Source organism: Mustela nigripes, chromosome 7 (genome assembly GCF_022355385.1).
Source record: "Mustela nigripes isolate SB6536 chromosome 7, MUSNIG.SB6536, whole genome shotgun sequence".
In the NCBI taxonomy this organism is placed as follows: domain Eukaryota; kingdom Metazoa; phylum Chordata; class Mammalia; order Carnivora; family Mustelidae; genus Mustela; species Mustela nigripes.
Window position 1 is genome coordinate 139,844,068 of NC_081563.1, and position 21,471 is coordinate 139,865,538.

General features: G+C 64.4%; 1 protein-coding gene across 1 annotated transcript; it reads left to right on the top strand.

Annotated features, from left to right (window-relative positions):
• The first annotated feature begins 190 nt into the window (after nucleotides 1–190).
• COL20A1 (collagen type XX alpha 1 chain) lies at nucleotides 191–16,398 on the top strand. Its single transcript, XM_059407716.1, is given in 23 exon segments — nucleotides 191–272; nucleotides 2,347–2,457; nucleotides 3,621–3,763; nucleotides 3,867–3,999; nucleotides 4,340–4,348; nucleotides 5,233–5,391; nucleotides 5,717–5,836; nucleotides 6,285–6,449; nucleotides 6,640–6,798; nucleotides 7,164–7,369; nucleotides 7,483–7,636; nucleotides 8,344–8,600; nucleotides 8,773–8,902; nucleotides 10,833–10,971; nucleotides 12,171–12,313; nucleotides 12,511–12,620; nucleotides 13,028–13,186; nucleotides 13,271–13,310; nucleotides 13,313–13,351; nucleotides 13,899–13,975; nucleotides 14,574–14,627; nucleotides 15,588–15,717; nucleotides 16,271–16,398. Coding segments are annotated over 23 exon segments (2,847 nt in total).
• The last annotated feature ends 5,073 nt before the right edge of the window (nucleotides 16,399–21,471 follow it).

The window sequence follows — 21,471 nt, forward strand, 5'->3', positions numbered from 1 at the left end:
GCCTCCGGGGTGTGCAGGGGAAGGGCAGCTGAGCACTCACCCAGGGAAACACCTGCACGGGCTGTGCGGGACACAGGTCCACTGTAGGGGGCAGCTCCAGATCACGGCATGTGGGATGCCTGGTACGGGTGGCTGGCTGGCTGGACTGATGGGCGGATGGTGGACGGACTCTTCCCACAGGCCGTGCTCCATGAGTGCCCTCACACGCCCCCATCTTGGGCTTTGCCTCTGGCTGTGGCTGGGTGTCGCCTTGGGACTTGGCCAGGGACAAGGTAAGGACGTGGGGGTGGCGCTTCCTGGGGATGTGGCACCGGTCAGTGCCCGGCCCCACCCCAGGGCAGGGCACAGGCCCCACTCGAGGGGTCTCCGCCGCCTACTCCTGACTCCCCTGGAGTTCTGAGTTGAATGTGTGCTCGAGGACCTGTGTCCTCTGCCCCAAGTGCTACCCGCGGCTTTTGCTGGACCTTCAGACTCGCTATCTGTCGGGCCCGTGTGGGGACACTGCTATGTGCTTTCTGACACTTACTAGCACACGCGGCCCTGAATTCTGTCTTATGTCCATGCTTTATCTTGCACTATTTCAGGACACCACTTTTTTTTTTTTTTTTTTAAGATTTTATTTATTTGACAGAGAGAGCAAGCGCGAGAGGGAACACAAGCAGGGGGCGTGGGAGAGGCAGAAGCAGGCTTCCCACGGAGCAGGGAGCCCGATGTGGGCTCGACCCCGGGACCTGGACCGAAGGCAGACGCATAGTGACTGAGCCCCCCAGGCGCCCCATCAGGACACCTCTTCAGTGTAAAATTTCCAAGCAGCAGAAAGCCAGAGTAAAACCAGGAAAACCCCCTTTCCCTCCTGGTCTCCCAGCAGAGCAGCGTTCTCCGCCGCCTGCTCTCGCCCTTTCCCTGCTCACTCTGAGGCACAGGGAGAACAGGCTGCCCGGCCCTCCCTGCAGTGCCTTACGGCCCACACTGAGGGCTTCCTACCGGGCTGGCTGAGGGACTCGTCTAACTGACGGCCCTTACCTATGGACACTCATCACCGTGTCTTCGGAATAGCCCAAAAGGGACGCGGCTGCGGAACGTGGCTGCGTCCTCGCTGAGCTCCCCACGAGGGGCACCGGCCTGCACTGTTCTGGGAAGGTGGCTGCCAGCGCCCTGGCTTGGCCCCCAGCCCGGGCGACTCCCAGCGAGTCCTGTGAGGGCAGGAGACTGCGACTCCCCCGTTGGAAGATGCCACTCCTGGGCCACCGCCGGAGTCTTGCTGTGTCTGACTCCCAGTCTCTGTTGAGAACGTGTGCCCGGCCCGAGGGGCGCACCGTGTGGCCACACCTCGCGTGGTGGGAGGCACAGGTCTGCTGACCACTCTTCCTTGGTGCTGGCTTGGCATGCAGACTGGCCGTGGTCGTGGGGCATGTCCCCGGGTCCCCGTGGCTCTGACAGGTTCACGCGATGGTGGGGCCAAGTCGCTCGTGAGCCCACGGACAGCCTGTGCTCCGGGTTCAGCAGGGCCCCTGCAGACTCTGGGCAGACCTGGGTCTCCGGGACCCTGGGAGGGTGGAGGATGGGGTCCTTCAGGTCCGGGCTGCCTTCCCTGGGGATGGCCCTGCTGAGGAGGCGTTCCTGGGAGGCTTCCCACCAGCAGGCCCCCGGCCGTCTGCCCTGTGCCCCACTGAGGCCCCTTAACATGCAGAGCCCCAAGGCAGCTGGGAATGTCTCCCCCAACATGTCAGAGGCACTGTGAGACAGACTTGGGAGGGTCCTGCTTACAAGTGGCTTTTCATGGCTCCACCATGAGACGTTCCCGCCTTTCAGCCTGGTGCTCCTGGGAGCCGCTGGGCACATCCCTCTGAACCATTGGTCATTGTGTCTGCCCTGGGCGCCCCCAACCCTGCTCTCATGACCCAGCTCTCACTGGGGCAGCCAGAAGAAGCCCATCTCTGTCCCCCTGTTCCAAAAATACCCACCCTGCCACGGACCTCCCGGAAGCTTCCCTGATGGCCAGGCCGTGCCCCAGGCCTCAGGCCCCCACACCCCCTCTTCCTCCCAGGACAGGCACGGCACCCCAGCAGGGCTCTTCCTACTGATCCTGGATGCTGGTCTGGGCCCCGGTCAGCAGGGCAGGGGCGCCCCTCACAGAGCCGTGCGGGCCTCCCTGGGAGGGGGCCGTCTCTTCACTGGACACACCATGCGGCCTTGGCACCTGGGACCCTCGGAGGGCCCAGTCCCCCTCCAGTCCCAGATAAGGCCTCAGGTTCTCCGGTGTCCCCCGGTGGGTGGGGCTGGGCCCCCACGGCTGCCAGGTGCTGTGCAGGGGTCAGCGCTGATCCCCCGGTCTTGTCTCCCCAGCGAGCAGCTGCCTGAGGCTGGCCGTGCTGCCCGAGCACCGGCTGCAGACGAAGTGGAGGGAGGCGGAGGGAAGCGGCTTCGGCTTCCTGGGGCAGGTGAAGCCCGCGGCAGGTACGGGGCTCCGGCAGGGCCAGCGGCTGGCACCCCGCTCTGGGCCCAGCTCCTCCAGCCCAGCACCCGTGTGTCCACGGGAAGGAAGGACAGCGTGGACAGGAGCGGGAGGTGAGGTCCGTGAGGCGCCACTGCTCCCCTCGTCAGCTCGCACCGAAGGCTCTCCCTGCTCCGTTGCCTCTGGTTCATTCTCCTGTGTTTTTAATTCCTTTATTTCTCCATTTTTATTTATTTATTTATTTTTTTTAAAGATTTTATTTATTTATTTGACAGAGAGAAATCACAAGTAGATGGAGAAGCAGGCAGAGAGAGAGAGAGAGAGAGGGAAGCAGGCTCCCTGCTGAGCAGAAAGCCCGATGCGGGACTCGATCCCAGGACCCTGAGATCATGACCTGAGCCGAAGGCAGCGGCTTAACCCACTGAGCCACCCAGGCGCCCTATTTCTCCATTTTTAAAGAAGATTTATTTATTTATTAGAGTGTGCACAAGTAGGGGGAGCAGCAGATGGAGGGGGAGGGGCAGAATCCCTGCTGAGCGGGGCGCCCTTTGCGGGCTCGATCCCAGGACTCCGAGGTCATGACCTGAGCCGAAGGCAGACGCTTCGCTGCTGAGCCCCGCAGACGCCGTATTTCTCGTCTTCCATCCTGACCTGTACCCCTGCTTGTCCTCATGGACATTTAAGAGGTGGTTCAGGTTTCGTTCTCCCATTCTAGAATTTCCATCTGGAAAATGTCCGTTTGGTTTTTACATTCTAGGATTTCTTTTTGGTTGTTTCTAGTTTGATGCCTGAATCCATAGGCTCATCTCTAGGTCTCCTAAGTGGGTAGCACAGCTCACTTAAAGCCCTGCGCGCCGTTGTCTGGACGCCCAGTGGGTCTCTTCCCACCCCCTGCTGTTTCTCCTCACTTCCCCTTGTTCCTTGCACGCCCGGTCGCCCGTCGCTGGGCGGCAGCCGCTGTGCTGAGGACCTGACGTGACATTGTCTTCCTTCAGAAAAAGCTTGTGTTGGTTTCTGACGGAGGCGACGTGAACTAGCAGTCGTGGGGAATCTTTTTAAATTTAGAGGTTGAAGGCCCTCCCCACTCCGCAATGTGCACGGCCACGAACACACGTGCGCCTGGACGCACGCCCGGCCTCGGTCTCCCTCCCCACCCCCGCCCCAGGGGACGCAGAGCAGGAGGTGGTTCTGACCACCAAGGCCCCAGTGGGGCGCTTGAGCCCCTCCAAGGGCTACACCGTGCAGATCTTCAAGCTCACCGGCTCCGGGAACGCCCTGCTGGCGCAGAGGGAGTTTGTGCCGAAGTCTGTGACCTGCACAGGGGACCTGGCCGCGGAGCGGGGCTGTGTGGGAGGAGCAGGCCCCGGGGGTGGGGGACGCTCTCGGCCCCACACGTCCCCCTGAAGCCCAGGACCTGAAGAGTCACGCGACAAGCGGGAGCAGCCGGAAGCCCCCGGAGGCGGCCGCGGAGCCCACACCCTCCCATGCGGGGAGCCCAGGCCCTGAGCCCCGAGTTGCCCCCTCCCCAGGTCAAGACTCCCCCAGTCTTGGTGGTGCAGAATGGGGAGAGGGAGGGTCACCCTCCGCGGCTCCCGCTCTCCCGCGGGTCGGCCCTCCCGTCCCAGCTTCTCCTTGAGCCAGCCGGCCGCCCTCCGGCACTCACCCCAGCTCACGGGGACAGGCCGGTGAGTGCACTCGGGCACCCATGCCCCTTGCTGCCCCACACCTGAGTGTGGCAGGTGGGAAGTGACCCGGCTGTGACCTCGGCAGGGCTGTCTGGCGAGGAGCAGCGCCCAGCCAGGGGCTTAGGGGGCAAGACCCCTTCCCAGCCCTCCGCAGACCCGGAGTGGGAGAGCCAGGCCCGGGGCTCTGCGGGAACGACAGAGACGCCAGGTAAATGCCGGGACAGCTGCCGGGACACCTGGTTCTGTGGGCCAGGGGTGGGGGCCGGGGGGTTGGCCGGGGGGGGGGGGGGGGGGCGGGGGGGGGGGGGGTGCTGTGTGACCCAGGGCAGACAGCTGTGGTGTTTCTGCCAGCCAAGCCTCCTCCACCAGACCAGGATGTCCCTGAATTTGTGTCCCCACCAGTCACAGTAGGGACAGAAAGAGGTATCTCTCTCCTCAGGTGGACACGTCCCCTCTCGCGCCCTCGCTGTCTCCCAGTGGGCTTGGTGACTGCTGGGACAGTCTCCACAGCCACATAGTGCTTTGAGCAGGGCTGTGCCCCACATCAGATGGGATTTCCTTGTACTCACCCTACCCAGGAGTCCTCACAAGGGGTCTGGCCTGGGTCCGAGGCTCGGCCTGGAGGCACCGAGTTTATAGACTTTGTGTCCAAAGAGCTCCTAGGCCATCAGGACAAGCCACTGTCCCAGCCAGTGAGGCCTGAGGCCAGAGCTGCCGGCCATGCTGACCACCCCGCAGTCGACACCCCTTGGCTGGTCTCTGTCCGCTGGTCCCCACATCGACAGCCGCACCTGGGGACCAGCCCTGCCGAGGCCACTGGAAGGCAGAGGTGCTGGGGCACCTAGGGGTCTCATTAGCCCTTCCTGAGGGCACTCAGAGGGCTGACACCATAGACCAGGGTTCACATAGGGTGTTCTGAGTCCAGTGAGGGTCCCCAAGACCTGGCCACTTGCCTTACTTGAGGCCAGAGCCCCATGGCCCCTCTCTGTCCACCAACACAGGAAAGGAGACCCTGGGGGCTGAAGCACAGCCTGGAGCCGTTCGGGAGGGGCTTTAGAGTGGTGTGGCCCTGGCCCAGCTCCTCCCTCCCAGCCAACCCCCAGTTCTGCGGCACACCCCCCACACCCGGGGACATGCTCTTCCTGGTGGACGGGTCCTGGAGTGTTGGCCATAGTCATTTCCAGCAGGTCAAAGATTTCCTGGCCAGCATCATTGAGCCCTTTGAGATCGGGCCAAATAAAGTCCAAGTCGGTGGGTACCAACCCCCTGCCCCACCGCCCTGCCCGAGGTGTCCCCACAAATCCTACCCCCACCCAGGGGAGGCCCAATTCTGAGAAACGGCAAGTTGGGGAGGAGGCACAGAGCCTCCTGGGGAACCCGGAGGACAGCCCTGCCGATTGTGGTCCCTGGCCACCCACAGGCTGAGCCCCCCCCCAGGCCGGGCAGGTGGGGGCTCCTGCAGGGGCTGGGGGACGATCTGGTGACCTGTCCGGGTGCAAACGTGTACCCTGCCTGGTGTCCCGGTGAGGCCGTGTGTGCACTGGGCAGCTCAGCACCCAGAACTGCCCCTGCCCAGGCCTGACTCAGTACAGTGGAGACCCCCAGACCGAGTGGGACCTCAGCGCCTTCCGCAGCAAGGACAAGGTGCTGGCAGCTGTCTGTAGCCTCCGCTATAAAGGGGGAAACACGTTCACGGGTGTGCCTGGGCCCCCAGCAGTCCCAGCCTTGGGGGTCTGTCCAGGTCTCTGTCCCAGAGTCCCCCCGACTCCATCCCACAGGGCAGCCTCCCAGACTTGAAGCCGAGGGCAATGTGGGTGCTGAGTCTGACTCACACCTTCATAGAGAGCAGATCATCCCTTAATGACCTCGGGTGAACACGGGGCTTCCTGTCAGCCGGCCTTGCTGGAAGCGAGTGGCTCCTCTGATGGGTGCAAGCTCCCGGGAGGGGCCGCCCGTGGAAGCAGCCCCCAAGCAGCGTGTCCCGCAGGCAGCCCCCTGGGTCTTGTGGTGGGTCCTGCCTCTGGAGCCCCCACTGGCGTGGCGGGACAGACTCGGTGGGCCCTGTGCTGGGGTCAGGGGCCGGCGGAACGGTGTCGGGCAGGAGGGTCGCTTGGGCCACACGCCTTTACTCTTGACTGCCCAAGGCCTGGCCCTGACTCACGTGTGGGAGCAGAACCTGAAGCCGGGAGCGGGGCCCCGCCCAGAGGCAGCCAAGGTGGTGGTCCTAGTGACGGACGGCAAATCCCAGGACGATGCCCATGCTGCTGGCCGCGTCCTCAAGGACCTGGGTGTCGCTGTCTTTGCTGTAGGTGAGCAGCCCCCATCCTCGGCTGGGTTTCTCATGGCCGGGCGGGCAGCTTCCATTCCCACCCCTCCGCCCTGGGCTGGAGGAGACCGCTGGGTGACTCAGGCCAGGGACCCCTGGTCGTGCTAGCCAGATGGGACAGATGCGTGGTGGGTGGGGCCGGGGGAGTCCTCGCTGCTGTACCCTGTGAGCAGGTGGGCAGAACGCAGACGAGGCCGAGCTGCGGCTCCTGGAGTCCCCCCCGCTAGACATCACCGTCCACAGCGTGCGGGACTTCCCCCAGCTTGGCACCCTGGCCGGCTTGCTCAGCCGCCTCATCTGCCAGAAGGTCCAAGGCGGGAGCCGGGGCCCTGGTGAGCAGAGTCCCCCTCACTGGCCACAGTCCTGCCTGGCCCCCCTAGGCAGAGGGAGAGGGTGGTTGTGGCCCCCAGATGGGACGCCCTGAGCCCCCCTCCCCTTGGCTCCCAGGGATCTGAGGGTATCTGCAGCCTGGGGGACACCTGTCCCTCCGGGAAGTGGCCACTGGGGAGAGCAGGGCAGCTGCTAATGCAGGCCACCTGCTGGGCCATTGACCGGCCTCCTTCCCTCCCACAGTCACACCAGCTGTGGCCACCCCGGCCCCGGACACGTCTTCACTCCCGCCAGACTCACCTTGACCCAGGCGACCCCCTCCAGCATCCACTTGTCCTGGACCCCAGACCCCCAGCTGTCGCTCAAGTATCTGGTCACGTGGCGGCCTTCCGGGGTGGCCCCCCACAGGAGGTGAGGGGCTCTCTGCCGGCCGTGGACAGCGTCGGGGCCACGCGTGTGCAGCCGTCCTGCAGGACGGAGGGCGCGGTGAGGGTGGTCCGCAAGCGCGAGTGGAAAGGGGGAGTGGGCGTGCGTCCTCGCGCCACCTGTGGCTGTGTGGTGGCCGAGGTCACCGTGGGAAGCAAGGACTGACCTCAGCCCCACCAGAGCTGATCGTGTGCCTGCCCCACACCCCTGCGCTGCCCCGCAACCCTGTGCCCCACACCCCTGCGCTGCCCACCCCACAGGCTCAACTGTGGCTCCTGTTCCGGGTGGTGCTGGACAGGCCTGCCTTGTCCATGACGCTTCACAACCTGACCGTTGGCCCCGAGTACTTGGTGTCTGTGCTCCCTGTCGGCGAGGCCGGGGTCGGCAAGGGTCTGGGGGGCCTTGTGACCACAGGTGGGTGGGGTGGCATCATGCTGGGGTTTGGGGGTCACGCCCGCCAGCAGGGGTGGTGCAGAGCCTGGCCTGGTCTCAGCCCACCCGCGGTGTCACTGGGCCTTCCTGACCCTCGGTGTCCTCTTCTGAGTTGCTTGCGCCTGCTGTGGGTCTCCTGCCCTCTCGGGTGGCCACGAGCCCCCTTAGAAGCTTTCTCAAGACGTAATTCCCATGTTACAACAACTCAGCCGTGTGGTGTGAGGCTCCGCGGCCGTGGGTCCTGCCGTTGTCCACAGTTGGCTGTGGAGTAGCTCCTCACCAGAGTAGCTCCTCACCCCCAAGCTGCTGCCGCCGGCCCCCCAGCCCCTCAGCCCCTGGCACTCCCCTGTCTGCGGCAGTCCGCGTAGATTTGCCGTTTCTGGACCCTACGCCGTGTGGCTTCTCCGAGGGGCTTCTCACCTGGGGGCCGGGCACGCCCACCCTCAGGGCAGGCAGTCTTCAACAGAAACCCGCAGAGCTGTCCACTGGAAACGCGGCCCAAAGCGAAGTCTGGGGACAGAGTCGGAGGGGTGTGTGGGTGACCCCCACCCTCCCGCCTCCATCTCCACTGAGACCCACCGCAAGGTCGGCATGGCCCGGGGCCCTCTGTCACTTGAGTGAGGCCCCTCCGTGTGTGTGCGTACGCTTTCTGCGGGGTGCTGCGTCCCTAAAGTGGCCCCCGCCCCCAGCACCTCTGCCTCTGCCCCAGGCACTGACCCTGGCTGCAGGGACACCCACCACCGTCCGCCTCACCTGGCGGCCATTGGCGAGGCCACGCAGTACCTGGTGCCTGCTCGCCAGCCTCCCCGAGCCACCAGGAGGGGAGGCAGAGGAGGGTGCTTGCCAGCAGGTGCAGGTGGGGCAGCCAGAGGTGCTGCTGGATGGCCTGAAGCCTGGCACGGACTACGACGTCCAGGTGCAGAGCTTGCAAGGGCCGGAGAAGTCGGTGGGTCTTGGCGGAGCAGGGAGGCTCCTCATGGGCCCCCAGGTCCCGGGCGCCGTGGCGGGGAGCGAGCCCACCCCGTCTGTGGAGGGGCAACACTTCCGTGGCAGAACACAGACAAATGAGAGCAGAGATGGTCTGGGGTGAGGGGCTCCGGGGACGTGTCCCCTCCCAGATCTCTGACCCAGGACCCAGGAACCACCTGACGCTCCCCGACCTGCTGGCAGCCACCAAATATAGGGTCCAGGTCTCGGCGGTCTACGGAGCAAGGGAGAGCGCGCCAGTGTCTGCTACAGGCCGGATGAGTGAGTGGGCACCAAGACCACCAGACCCAGACAGACCCCACACTCACACCTCTCCAGGCCCCAGCCAGGCCCAGACCCATCCAGACCCCAGCTGGACCCCAGACCCTCATGCCCAGGCAGCCCCCAGTCAGACCCAACGAGACCCCAGACCTAGGCAGGCCCCAGACCCAGCCAGGCACCTGGACGCCTGGGCCCTGGGGACCTGCCAGCAGGGTGTGCTGTCTGCTGCACTCCGCACGTCACCCAGCAGCACAGAGGGAGCAGAAGGGCGCTCCGGGGTTTTCATGGAAACCTTCCCTGTTGTGCAGCGCGGACAGAAAGCCCACGGTTAAGACCGTATCAGTCCAATATAACGGGTGCGGCGTGGTGCGGCTGGGGGCCGGATGGAGCCCTTGCCCGCAGCTACTCGGAACTGCGGAGTGGGCTCGTGGTTCTGTACGTGTGTCCAGGAGGTCAGGGCAGACATCCAGCCCGGCAGGAGTCCTGGGCCAGCTGAATGCAGATCACAGAGAGGGCAGGTGATGGTCACAGGGGCACTACTTGCGGAGGCCCAGGCTGACCTCCCTTGATGTATCAAGTTCATGGACAAGGCCTCAGTGGTCCCTGGGGGACTGCCACCCGCAGGCAAGGACCCTGCTGGTTCTGGTTTGTTGCTGGTTTCCTTGGAAAATTAGACAGACACTCAGAACAGAGGACCCTCAGAGGCCATTCAGCTCGGCCGCTGCAGCTTCCTTCTGTGGCCCTCCACAGGGCCGTCCAGTTTTCGCTTGAATGCCTCTGGGGATTGGGTCCTCCCTCTGTGGTGCCTTTACCGGCCCGCGGACCACTTCAGAGCACCTCCTGTGCCCCTGGCTGTGGAGGAAGCCTGCGTGGCCAGGTTAGCACATACCCACAGCCACGCATCTTCCTGGCCCCTTGGCACCTTGGGTGGCCAGTGTCAGGGTGCAGCACCCAGTCGGAGCCCCCATGGCCGGGTACTGTCTTCCGGGGCTGGAATTGTGGCCACCAGGGGAGCAGGATACCATCCCTGTCCCTTCTCTGTCCCGCCCCCGTGGTGTGGGGCCCCCAGGCCTGGAGAGCAGCAAGCTGGTATGGATGAGGCTGTGGCTCCCATGCACTGTGGACTTGAGGACAGGGTGACCACCAGGGGCCCCGGATGGAGTCGAATCTGCCACTGATCCTGACTCCCTCCCGGCAGCCTGCCCCATCCTCAGCCCCGCCGGCCCCGCCCAGGTAGGGACCCTCCCATGTCCCACCTGTCCCTCCTGTTGCGTCCTCATAGGGAAGGCAGCCGGGGACCCCCACCTGCCATGAAGGGGCAGTGGCTGCACCAGGTCATGGGGTCACTAGAAGCAGTCAGGCAGGGGGTCCCCATGAGCTGGTGTTCTCTTCTCACGTCACTATGGAGGTTATAGAGAGGACGTGGCCATGCAGAGACCAGGCCGGGGCCGTGGGTCCTGCTCGGCCTCCCGCAGGCTCTCTGCTAACTGGGAGCTGGGAGAGGGGCCAAGGCTGGGGTCACCCAGGGACGGGCCCTGACACGGGGCTGACATGTGAGTGGCAGATCTGCCCGCAGTAAGGTGTGGCTTCTCCCACCTCCCCCTGCTCCCGCCCCGGGCCCAGGGCCACACTGGACACCCAGGGAGGCAAGGTCACATTCACTCGTGCCCCTGACATCAGAGCAGGCGCAGACGCCGTGAGCTGAGTCAGCCCAGGTGCGGTGGGGGGGCACCCTTGCCGCTACCAGGGGTGGCGTCACCCTGGCGTCACCCAGCCCGACTCCCACCCACCGCGGGCCCCAAGGGTGCGTCGGTCCATGGTCTTCGCAATCACCGTCTTCCCGTCTGTGTGCCCTGGGCTGCTCCTCTCCGCCCTCCCTGGACCCCTGGTGTTTTCTCTCCTTCCCGAGTCTCTGATCACGCCCACCCAGGCTTCCACCTCGTGGCCGGCTTCGGGCTGGTGGAGCAGGAGCATGCGTCCCTCCGAGGCGTTGCCATGGAGCGTGCGGCGTCCGGCTGCACCCGGACCTTCACGCTCTTGAAGGACGCTCGGCTGACCCGCTGGGCCAGGTGGGGGGGCCCGGGAGCGGCTGCGGAAGGTGCGGCTCTGCCGGCTCTGAGCTCGCGCTCCCTCAGCGCCCGCTGACTCCCACCCACCCCAACCTGCTCCCGCACTAACATTTCTTTCAGGGGGTGACAGGTCTTCCCTCTGCGTGTGGGTGGCTGAAGCCGGTCTCTTTCTCAGTGGCCCCTTCCTCCCGTCCGAGCTTGAATCTGGGGTCTCTATCAGGGCGGGCTGCTCGGAGTGTCCGGAACCCTGAGGCTGTCCTCCCTGGACGACGCCTGGTCTGCCATCCTTGTCCCTTTTCTGCAAGCGACAGACTGTCTCAGGCCCTCACTATCCACCCTCCGGAGCTCACGGTTCTGCCGGTGTGGCCCCCACCCCAGGGGAGGTCACCCAGCGCCAAGTGCCCCCTGCCGTGATAGCTGCCAGAGTGGGGCTCCAGGCTGCGAAGAGTTGAAGGGTCAGGAAGGCCTGCCAAGGAAGTGGCAGACAAGTAAGAGCCACCGGGGAGACAACAGGGAAGGGGAAAAGCACTGAGGAAGAAGGAGCAGCCTGTGCCAAGGCCCTGGGATCCGCTTACTCAGAGAACCTCAAGAATGTGCAGGGCTGGCTCTTTGGGCTCTTGGTCATCCTAAGAGCAAACGAAGGGCAGAGAGTGAAGCTGTAGGCCTGCAGGAACAATGCTACTGGGTGACCTAACACCCTGCTCCCTGCCCTTCCCACCCCTCAGCGGGCGCCACTGGGCGCTGGCACAGACACACCCCCTGTCTGCCTGTTCTGAGCACACCAACAAGCTCGGGTCAGCGGGGGCGACTCCTGAGGGCGGAGCCACCTGTGGGCTTGTGGGCTCCTAACCCCAGGACACAGGCAGAGACCCTCCTGCCAGGCCCCCGTGACCTGCCCCCTTCTGCCCCTGTAGCGCCCCCAGGGAATGGGGTCTTGGAGGACCCTGCCCAGGAGTGTCGTCAACACTGACTCTGGTAGGGTGAGCTTTGGTCCCGGCCACAGAGCATGTGTGGCTGAACCCCCACCAGCCTGGGGCGCTTCTGTCCCCCACAGACCGCATGTTACTGTTGGGGATGGAGCAGGAGAGGCCCAGCGTGGTCACGGACCCCCGCACTGCAGCGCCGTGGGTCTGGGGGATGGTGGGACCCCCTCCCCACTTCTCCTGGCCCTGCAGTCACCCCCACCTGTGCCCCCACAGCGGCTCCCAGCTGGCTGCACCCCCACCGGAGCACACGGTGGTCTTCCTGCTGCGCGCGCTGCCCGAGACTCCCCGTGAGGCCTTTGCTTTACGGCAGATGAAGGCTGAGGACCTGCAGCCCATCCTGGGGGTCCTGCTGGACGGTCAGTCCGTGGGGAGGGTGCCGGGCCCAGGTCTGTGCATCCAGAGGAGCTCTGTGCCGCACCAGCCCAGGATGCCCCAGGCAGAGCCACGTCCATGCTCGGGCCCCTGAGGCTTGGGGTGCATCGGCGTGCTGTCCTGCCTGGGGCCGCCCCACTCTGCTCTGGGGGTCCCATGCGCTCCTCCCCCTCCCCTGCAGCTGGCAGGAAGTCTCTGACCTACTTCAACCATGACCCCAGGGCCACCCTGCAAGAGGTGACCTTTGACCTGCCCGAAGTGAAGAAGATTTTCTTTGGAAGCTTCCACAAGGTCCTGGAAGGTTCCTGAACGACTGGAGTGTGCCTCCCCCAAGACCCTCCTCCAGTCCCTGAGTTTGGGGACAGGCCCCCCCAGGACACACAGGACGTGACTGCCTGCCACCCGCAGCCCCCGTCACACACCGCGGCCCGCCCCTGCGTCCCCCGTTTTCCTGAAAAGTCCTGTCTGAGCCTCTGCCCCGCACTCCCCTCTCGACAGATGTCTTCACGTGGGTCCGAGAGCATCCCAGCCCTTGGGACGGTGCGATTCAGTCTCCTTTATAAAGGGGAAACTGAGGCCCCATGAGGGGGTGTCCCATGAGACCTGAAGTGGAGTCAGGGTCCTGCCACCCTCGTGACGGGCCCTTGCTCCCCCTGGCTGGCTGGGGCCGTAGGGGAACCCGTGCTGGTGTCCGGCAGGTGCACGTGGCCGTGGGCCACTCCAAGGTCAGGCTCTACGTGGACTGCCAGAAGGTGGCCGAGAGGCCAATTGGGGAGGCCGGCAGCCCACCTGCCACGGGCTTCGTGATGCTGGGGAGGCTGGCCAAGGCCCGGGGCCCCCGGAGCAGCTCAGCCACAGTGAGCACGGGACTTGTCCTGCCGGGCCAGGCCGGAGGGGGCCACGGAAACCCGGCCTGGTCTGGCTGACCCTCTCTGTTGTAGTTACAGCTCCAGCTGCTGCACTTCGTGCGCAGGGACTCCTGGCAGGGAAGGGCGTGTGCTGCGAGCTCCCTGCGGCGGTGGGTGGGCCCACGCCTGCCGAGGCTCCTAGAGTCTGGGGGTAGACAGCATGTCCATCACCATGGGGCTGGGGGAGAGCAGGACAGGCTTCCTGGAGGAGGTGGCCTCTGGGCCAGAGCCGGCACCCTGGGCAGCCCGAGGCCCTGGGGGCCAGGCAGGCTGGAATGTGTCAGGAAGTCCCCGGCTGCAGGGGTGCCCACTGCCCTTTCCTGCAGGCACAGCTGGGGTGTACGCTGCGGGCCAGGAAGGGGCTCAGCCAGCAAAGCCAGAGGGACCACCAGAGACTTGGTCGGCCTCTACACCTTGCAAGTGTGGCCGGGTTCCTCGCTTTGGACCCACCCTGGGCTTGGCCATGCTTGGGACTTAGGAGGGACTGTGAGATGGCCCAGGCAGGGAAGCCTTGAAGGGTGGCGCCCAGGATGGGGTCCCTGCCCTTCATTCCCAGCCTGCCAGGCGTCCTAGAACCCCAGAGTCTGTGGCTACTCTGAGCTCTAGCTCAGACGAGAACAGCTGGGGACGCTCTTAATGAGTGGCGTCTCCTTTCTCCCAGAAGGATGGAGAGACTGCCTTGCCTTCTCTTCTGCCTGCACCTGTTCCTCGCAGACCCCTGGGCCCCCAGGGCCTCCAGTGAGTCCTCCCCTGGGGTGACCAGGGGCTCCTGGCAACATTCCATGGTCACAGCACCGAGCAGCGGCCCCAGCCGGCCGCACGCGCTCTCACGCCCCCCAGTCGCCTCATGCGACCCCTCCCCAGCTGCCCTCCCCTGAGCTGAGCCCTCTCTGGTGTGGGGGCCAGCATATCCCCAATTTCCCCGTGGGGCTGCAGCACTGTGCTGCTGGGGACCAGTGAGTGTGACAAGGCCTGGCCATGCATCACAGCCATGTGGGCGGCCTCTGTCCTGGGTACTCTGGCTGGGGGACCCTGGGAGGCCACTCTCTAGGCCCTGGACCATCCCCCACTGGGCGGAGCCTGCAGTGAGACTGTTGGTGGACAGGCACTGGCTCTGGGCTCTGTGGCCCATACCAGACGGGGTCAGGATTTGAAACAGGACCTGCCAGAACGGGAGCCTGCTCTACGCAGAGGCTGTAGGAGGGAAGGATAGGCTGGGGTTCTCTTGTCCTGGAAGACACTTCCCCTTCTCCACCTAAACTTGGGGACTGCAGCCCAGGCCAATACTGTGGGGCCCTTGGGGGGACTGCGCTGAGCCCTTACCGTGCCCCTGCAGGGCCTCCCTGGAAGGAACGGAGCCCCAGGAGAGCAGGGCTTCCCAGGGCCCAGGGTGAGCAGTGGGGAGTCCCATAGGGCCGGACCCTACCTTTCCTGAGAATGCAGAGGGAGCCCCACAGCTAGAAGCTAGGTGCCCTCCCCAGGGAGGGGCCAGCTCCCCACCCCAGCCCCAGAAATGACCCTGACCCTGAGCGCTCTGACCAGGGGACCCTGTTGCTGCTGGTTTAACAGGCTTTTCTCCTAAAGCAGCTCCAGCTCCCTGTGGAAGTTGCTGGAATTTTCTTGTCAGACAAATGTCCTTTGAACCCTTTCCACCGGGTCGCTTTTCTTACTAATTCTTGGGGGCGTTCACGCTCTGTGGATACTACCACGTGCCTGAGTCCTGACCACGTTTAACCGCCCGTGGCTGTGCAGACCCAGTGCGGGGCGGGCACTGAGGCTTTGGGGTGTGGCTGCCCCGTCTGCACGTCTTGTCTTACTAGACTGGAACTCGAGTGTGGGTGCTAAATCAGGTTCGCTGCTGTGGACACAGCCCGACGACCTCTCGTCCTGGAGCTGCTAGTTTGGTGACTGATCTGAGTGTCCTGCCGGATCCTGGGCTGCCTTGCGTGCGCACAAGCTCATGCCGCCGTTTTTTTTTTGCGGAGGTCGGTACCTTCCACGCTTGGCTCACGAGCGTTACCTGAGAGCGTCCTCTCACCAGCCCCGCAATGTCAAGCAGTGGAAGCAGTGGGTGTCCCCGTGTCCCTCAGAGTCTGGGAAGGATGCTCCAGCCAGGCCTGAGTCTAGCATGTCAGGAGTGCAGACCACCCGTGCCCGGCAGTGGGCACCTGACCCAAGTGGGTGAAGGGCCCTGGGTGGGGGACACGTCCAAGTGGTGCCATGAGAAGCAGACCCTCTGGCCCCGCTGGCCCCGCCGAGACCCGGGGGGCTCGAGTCTGCGGTGCCCGGTGGGCTGGGTGTCTGTGGCCTGCCACCTCCTTCAGACCTGTCCCCCCTTCTCTCCTGCCAGGATGGCCCCCATGCTGCCCACAGTGACCCTGCACCCCCCCCCCAGACTCGGCATCGAGAACGGCTGTGCGGGCGGGAGGAAGAGGCAGGAGCAGCGAGTCCTGGTGGGGACCTGGGGGCCGAAGGGGGTGGTGGGAGCCTTTCCTTTGTACTGTTTTCCGCACTCAGAGGAATGGCATCGCGCTGGCCAAGGGGGGCTGCTCACTCCAGGGAGGGGTGTCCCTGGGGCCTGGAGCCCATCCCTGCCGGGGCGAGGCCAGGGCTCCCCACCCTGGGCCCTCAGAGATAAGTGTCACCCTTCCATGGCTTGAGGACCCCTGTCCCACCGTCTCCATTATGGCGTGACTCCGTGCCCCGGGACACAACTTCTCAGCTGCACTCCGAGCTACGGTGGGTGGGGGGTCTTCAAACGCGGTGCCCAGCCCCCCCCGACCCTGGCTGATTGGCCTCCTGGGCCCAGCCAGGTGTGGGGTTTGGACAGTCTTGGGGGCTCCTCACCTCCCTAAGCAGGCCATCTCTGACACCGGAGCGGCTAGCTCACCTCTTCTGTGCTCGGGCCTCATGGGGACCCTGACCGGCTGGCCCCATGCCTTGTCAGGCCAGTGCCCCCCGCTCCCGCCCAGCGGCCTGGATAGGGCAGCTGGTGCCGTGCCCCACCCCAGCCATGTCCCACTTTTGCTCAAGGAGAGACCTTCCCAGCAGAGGGTCTGGGGCCACACCCGCCACAGCCTGTCAAGGCCGCCCCGTTCCCGGTGCTCGGGAGAGCTCAGGGCAGGCCTCCTTTAGATGTGGAGGCCCACAAAGGCTTCTGAGGGGACATTTGAGCAGAGACAAACCCGAGGGAAGTGGACGCTGGCAGAAGGCTCTAGCAGGGACGCAGCGTGGAGGCCTGGACCGCGGCACCCCAGGAACGGCGGGGGACAGAGAAAGTGGAGCCCAGGGCCAGGGCTAGGTGGGCTGGGGTCTGGACCTCGACTTAGGAGGCCTCTGGGGCTGCTGAGCTTCTTACACGGGCTGTGGGGGAGACCTCAGGGACCTCCTCCGTGGACGGAGACAGAGGTGATGAGGGTGGGCAGAGGTCGGAGCTGCCCGCAGGAGGCTGAGCCCTATGGGGAGCGGTCTGGGCGGGGGAGGGCAGGTTCTGAGGACAGAAGTGTGGGGGCCGCCGTCTCACCGTGAGTAGAAGCCATGCGGCTGGCTCCCCGGGTGTGAAGTCTCGGCCAGGGGGACCCTGTCGGGGTGGGGGGCAGACATGAGGCACCCGCCCTGGGCTGCTCGGTCCAGGAGGCAGGAGAGGGCACCGGCTCCCCGCCCCGCCCGCCCTGATCTGCCGCGGCCCAGCCTGCCGCCTCCGACCCAGCTCGGCGGGCTGGGGACAGCGATCCCACGCCCTCCCCTGTGGCTGACTGCACGAGTCCACGTGAGGCCACGGTAGCACCCAGAGCCTCCACACACGCGCGGGCTCACGCTCACCTTCCCACTCATGCGCTCCCGGACACAGACACGCGCCCACGGCCGCCGGGTCGGGGAGACGAAGCGTCGGGGAGCCGAGCGGCCGACTGGGCCGACGGCGCGGCCTCCAGACCGCCACGCACACGCGCGCTCTCCCTGTTCACCAGGGTCACGGCGCCTCCAGAGAGGGGAGCGTGGATGGAGCGCCGCGGGGCCGGGGCTCGCAGCGGTAAGGCAGGGGCGGCGCGCAGCCCCGTGCGAGACAAGAGGCCGGCGGCCGGGCGGTCTCGGACACCCCGGAACCCGGGCGGCACCATCCGTGGGGAGGTGTCTCCCGGGGCTCAGATGGCACGAGAAAGAATGTGAGTGTCGGTGTCACGGCGGGTCCCACGACGAAACGGGGGCAAGAGGACGAGGGCTGCGGAGCGCGGAAATCGCGTCGTGTTAGAAATCCGAGAATCCGGGGCGCCTGGGTGGCTCAGTGGGTTAAAGCCTCTGCCTTCGGCTCAGGTCATGATCCCAGGGTCCTGGGATTGAGCCCCACATCGGGCTCTCTGCTCTGCAGGGAGCCTGCTTCCTCCTCTCTCTCTCTGCCTGCCTCTCTGCCTACTTGTGATCTGTCAAATAAATAAAATCTTAAAAAAAAAAAAAAAAAAGAAAAATCCGAGAATTCGAGGAGACCTGAGACCTCGCACTGTAGGCTCGAAACCCAAACGGGATTGACTTTCTAAAATGCAAGCTTAGAGGGCATCTGGGGCTCAGCTGGTTACGGGTCTGGGTCGGTTTCTGCTCAGGTCATGCTCCCTGGGTCTGGAGACGGGCAGACAGAGCCCTACGGCGGAGCCCCACTCTGCGCTCAGCGGGGGCCTCTGCAGATTCCCGCCACCCCCCCCACTCTCCCACTGACCCTCCCCTCCCCTGTCTAAAAAAAACCAAAAAATTAGATTCTTTAATGCAAAACATGACAAAGACAATGAAAATTCTCCTGAGAAGTCAGGTCAGCGTCAGAAGACAGGAGTGTGATGACCCAAAGTGTTGAAGAAAAAATACTCAAATTTTACATCCAGTGGAACTATCACTGACATCAATGGGGAAAAACATGCTCCGAGTCCACAGAGTCTCGGAAGGGACAGGAGATCCTCTGGCACCCCAGCTGGGCGGGGCAGAAAAGGGAGAAATTAGAGGCTACGCGCGGGAAACCCCACAGTCACTGGAAGGCCTAATGAGATCTGCTACCGACTGAATAATGAAGCCCTCCACACGGACAAGTCACTGCAATTCTAGATCCTTCTGCGGTGGCTGGTGTGTAGCAGGGCAGGTTCCTGAAGACACCCAAAGCCCTTGCTTTATTTGGTGGTGGGTGGCGGGATATTAATTTATTAAACTCTTAAAACATATAAACCTTGGTCTTAAGTTGGGAGCAGCCACCAGGAGGAAAAAAGTAGAACGTATAACCCTCAAGATGAGTCAGCGAGGTCAAGTTTTCTTTTCTGGGATGGGATAGAACGAGTAAACAGAGAAACCAGAAAAACAGCTCAAACATACCCCAGTGTAGCAGAAATTACAATAAATAGAAGTGAGTTTAACTCATCAGAAGATGAGCTCTCCAAGCTGTGTTGAAAGACAAAGCCCAGGGGCGCCTGGGTGGCTCAGTGGGTTAAGCCGCTGCCTTCGGCTTGGGTCATGATCTCAGGGTCCTGGGATCGAGCCCCGCGTGGGGCTCCCTGCTCGGCCGGGAACCTGCTTCTCCCTCTGCCTCTGCCTCTGCTGCTCCGGCGGGTGAGCTCACTCTCTCTCTCGTGCTCATTCTCTTTCTCTCCCGCAAATACAATCTTTAAAACAATAAACCGAAACACAGAAACGAGAACACAGCTTTCCGGAAGGAAATACAGATGTGCACAGCCTCGGGATACGCAGATTTCTCAGAAAGGCTCTGTAAGCAAGAACCATCGCCGGGAGCAGTAACAAACCGCCCTCCGTCGAGCTTAAAACCTTCTCTTCAAGACACCACTCAGAAGATGAAAAATACAGTCCCAGGTGGGAAGAAATAGTTGCTCACTGAAAGAAAGGGGTAGGTAATGAGACTCCATCCACGGTCGACTGAGTGAGACGCCACGCACAGCCCAGCGCCGCGGGGCCTGAGAAGCGGACGGGAAGCGCGAGCTCCCGTGAGCAGCTCGCAGCTGTGTGACCGCAGCCAAGTGTCGCAGGGGCACCCGGCCAGGAAGTTTCTCAGCTCCTTATGAATACAGCAGCAGCTTCCTACGGCCCCAGAATTCTAGCTATTTGCCCCAAAGACGCGAAACCGTGTCCACACAGACCCATGACTGAGTGTGCGAAGTGGCCCCACCCAGCACAGCAGAACGACCCAAACGTCCAGCAGTGAGCACACACGGTGGCACGTCCGCGGACACCAGCCAAGGGCACAGACTGTGAGCGGGCAGCCGCCACACGCGGAGCCCAGGAGGCCATCCATCCTCAAAGGAGTAGCCTCCGTTTCCGCGAGGTTCTAGAACACACGGAGCCACTGTAGCAGCGGCGGTTGTGGCGGTGCGTCCCGGGGCACGGCAGGGGGGTGCATCCTGGGGTGACACAATGCTGCATTGACTGTGCACACGGCACCCGCGTCAGCAGGAACAGGAGTCAGGTTCGCGGTTCAAGGCGGAAACACCCCTGAAGGAAGCTGACGGGCTATGTTGCTGTCGGGGAAGGGGGAGCGCAACACCCGGAACTCTGCCCAGACAGACGGGGGCGTGCGGTGAGGGGGCACTAGGCCGGTCCTCAGGAGGACGACAGCCCCAACGCGACAGCAGGGCAGAAGCCAGCAAGCCCGCAGCGGTTCTCAGCGATACCCGCTCGGGAGTCGGGAGGGAAAACAGACGGAGGCCAGTGGTCTGCTGAGCCCAGGCAGACCTCGCCCCTGACCGACCTGGCCGGCACTTCTGGAACATTCCCCACGGCCAGCCACACCTCCCTGTAAAGGATACACGGACCATGGGCCATAATCAACCACACGCTGGGCCCCAAAGAAGCGCTTGTCACGGAAAAATCAAACTGCCCGCAACGGGGTTAAATCAGAAACCCACGCTGGGCACTGGGGCAGCCGGTTCCCGCAGCCGCTGAGGTGCATTCGGGAAGAGCCGGGCAGGCGGTCCCGGCGGGAAGCCCGGGCATGGAGGGACCGGGAGGCGAAGGGACGCGAGCGCGCACACGTCCCGCCTCGGGGCAGTCGCTCCAACAGAAACGCACAAACACCCCAAAACACACCGGAGATGTCCGCAGCAGAATTGTGTCTAACAGCCCCGCACTGGAAACAGCCCTGAGGCCGGGCCGTGCAGGGCGGGTCAGCTAAGGCTGGGGGAGCCGCACTCGGGACGCTGCAGAGCCACGGGGCTGCGGCGCGGGCTGCGCGCGGCGTGTGGACGGAACACGAACACCGGGGAGACCGGAGGACGGCCGCAGGCTGAGGCCCGGGGCGCGGCCCATCCGGTCTGCGAGGGAAGGCCGGCCAAGCTGTGCGCTTGATGGGTGAGCTGGGGAGACAGACGGACGTCCGGGTGCGCCGGCAGGAGGCAGGGATGGGCCCCGCCGTCTCGGCTGAGCCCCACATTCAGGGGCACGCAGGGCCGTCTGCTGTAGCATTTTTACTCAGACTGAGAGACTGTGGACTAGGAAGGACCGGGTCCCAGGACCACGGTCAGGGTAACGGTCACCGCCAGGGGAACGCACACCGGGATCATGGGCTTGCCCTGTGGGGGCTCCGGTGGGAAGCCGGTTCCACTCTGGGGGTCGCAAGGTCTCTGTGGAAGCAGCAGGCCTGCTGCCGTAGGCCATGGCCGGCATGGCCCGCTGGGCTGGGGGTCGTCGAGGGTGGGGAACGCCGGAACCGAGTCCACTGGTGGCAAGGGAGCCGAGGCGCGTGGGGACTCTGGGAATCCGGGCACCAGCCGACCCCCGTGACGGAGAAGCCCGACCACCGTGCTCCGTGCCCGTCTCCACTCACACAAGTGGCCCAGCGAGGCCATGGAGAGGCCAGTGCCACTGAACGGAGGACCTGTGACTTCATTCCCACGCCGTGCCCCCCAGGGCCACAGGACGGGGTGAGAGGAAGGCCCAGACCACGGCCTTGCTGGGGCCTCTGGGGCAGGGCAGGGCGGATGGCCGGCGCCTGGCCCTGGGTGTGTGAGGCCGGGACTGGTGGCTGGGGGACAAGGAGAGCAGGGCACGCAGGGGTGGGGCCAGGCTGCGAGCCGGAGGGGAGGCACACGCCTGGCAGGCTCCAGGCAAACGCCCACCCCCCACCCCACGACCTCCCTAGCTCTGGGGCCCTCCCCTCGCCAGGCCTGTAAGGCCCCCAAGATGTCCTAACATCCCAAGATACCGACCACAGAAACCAGGTTAACACGACAGGAAACGAGAGCGTGTCCCGCACA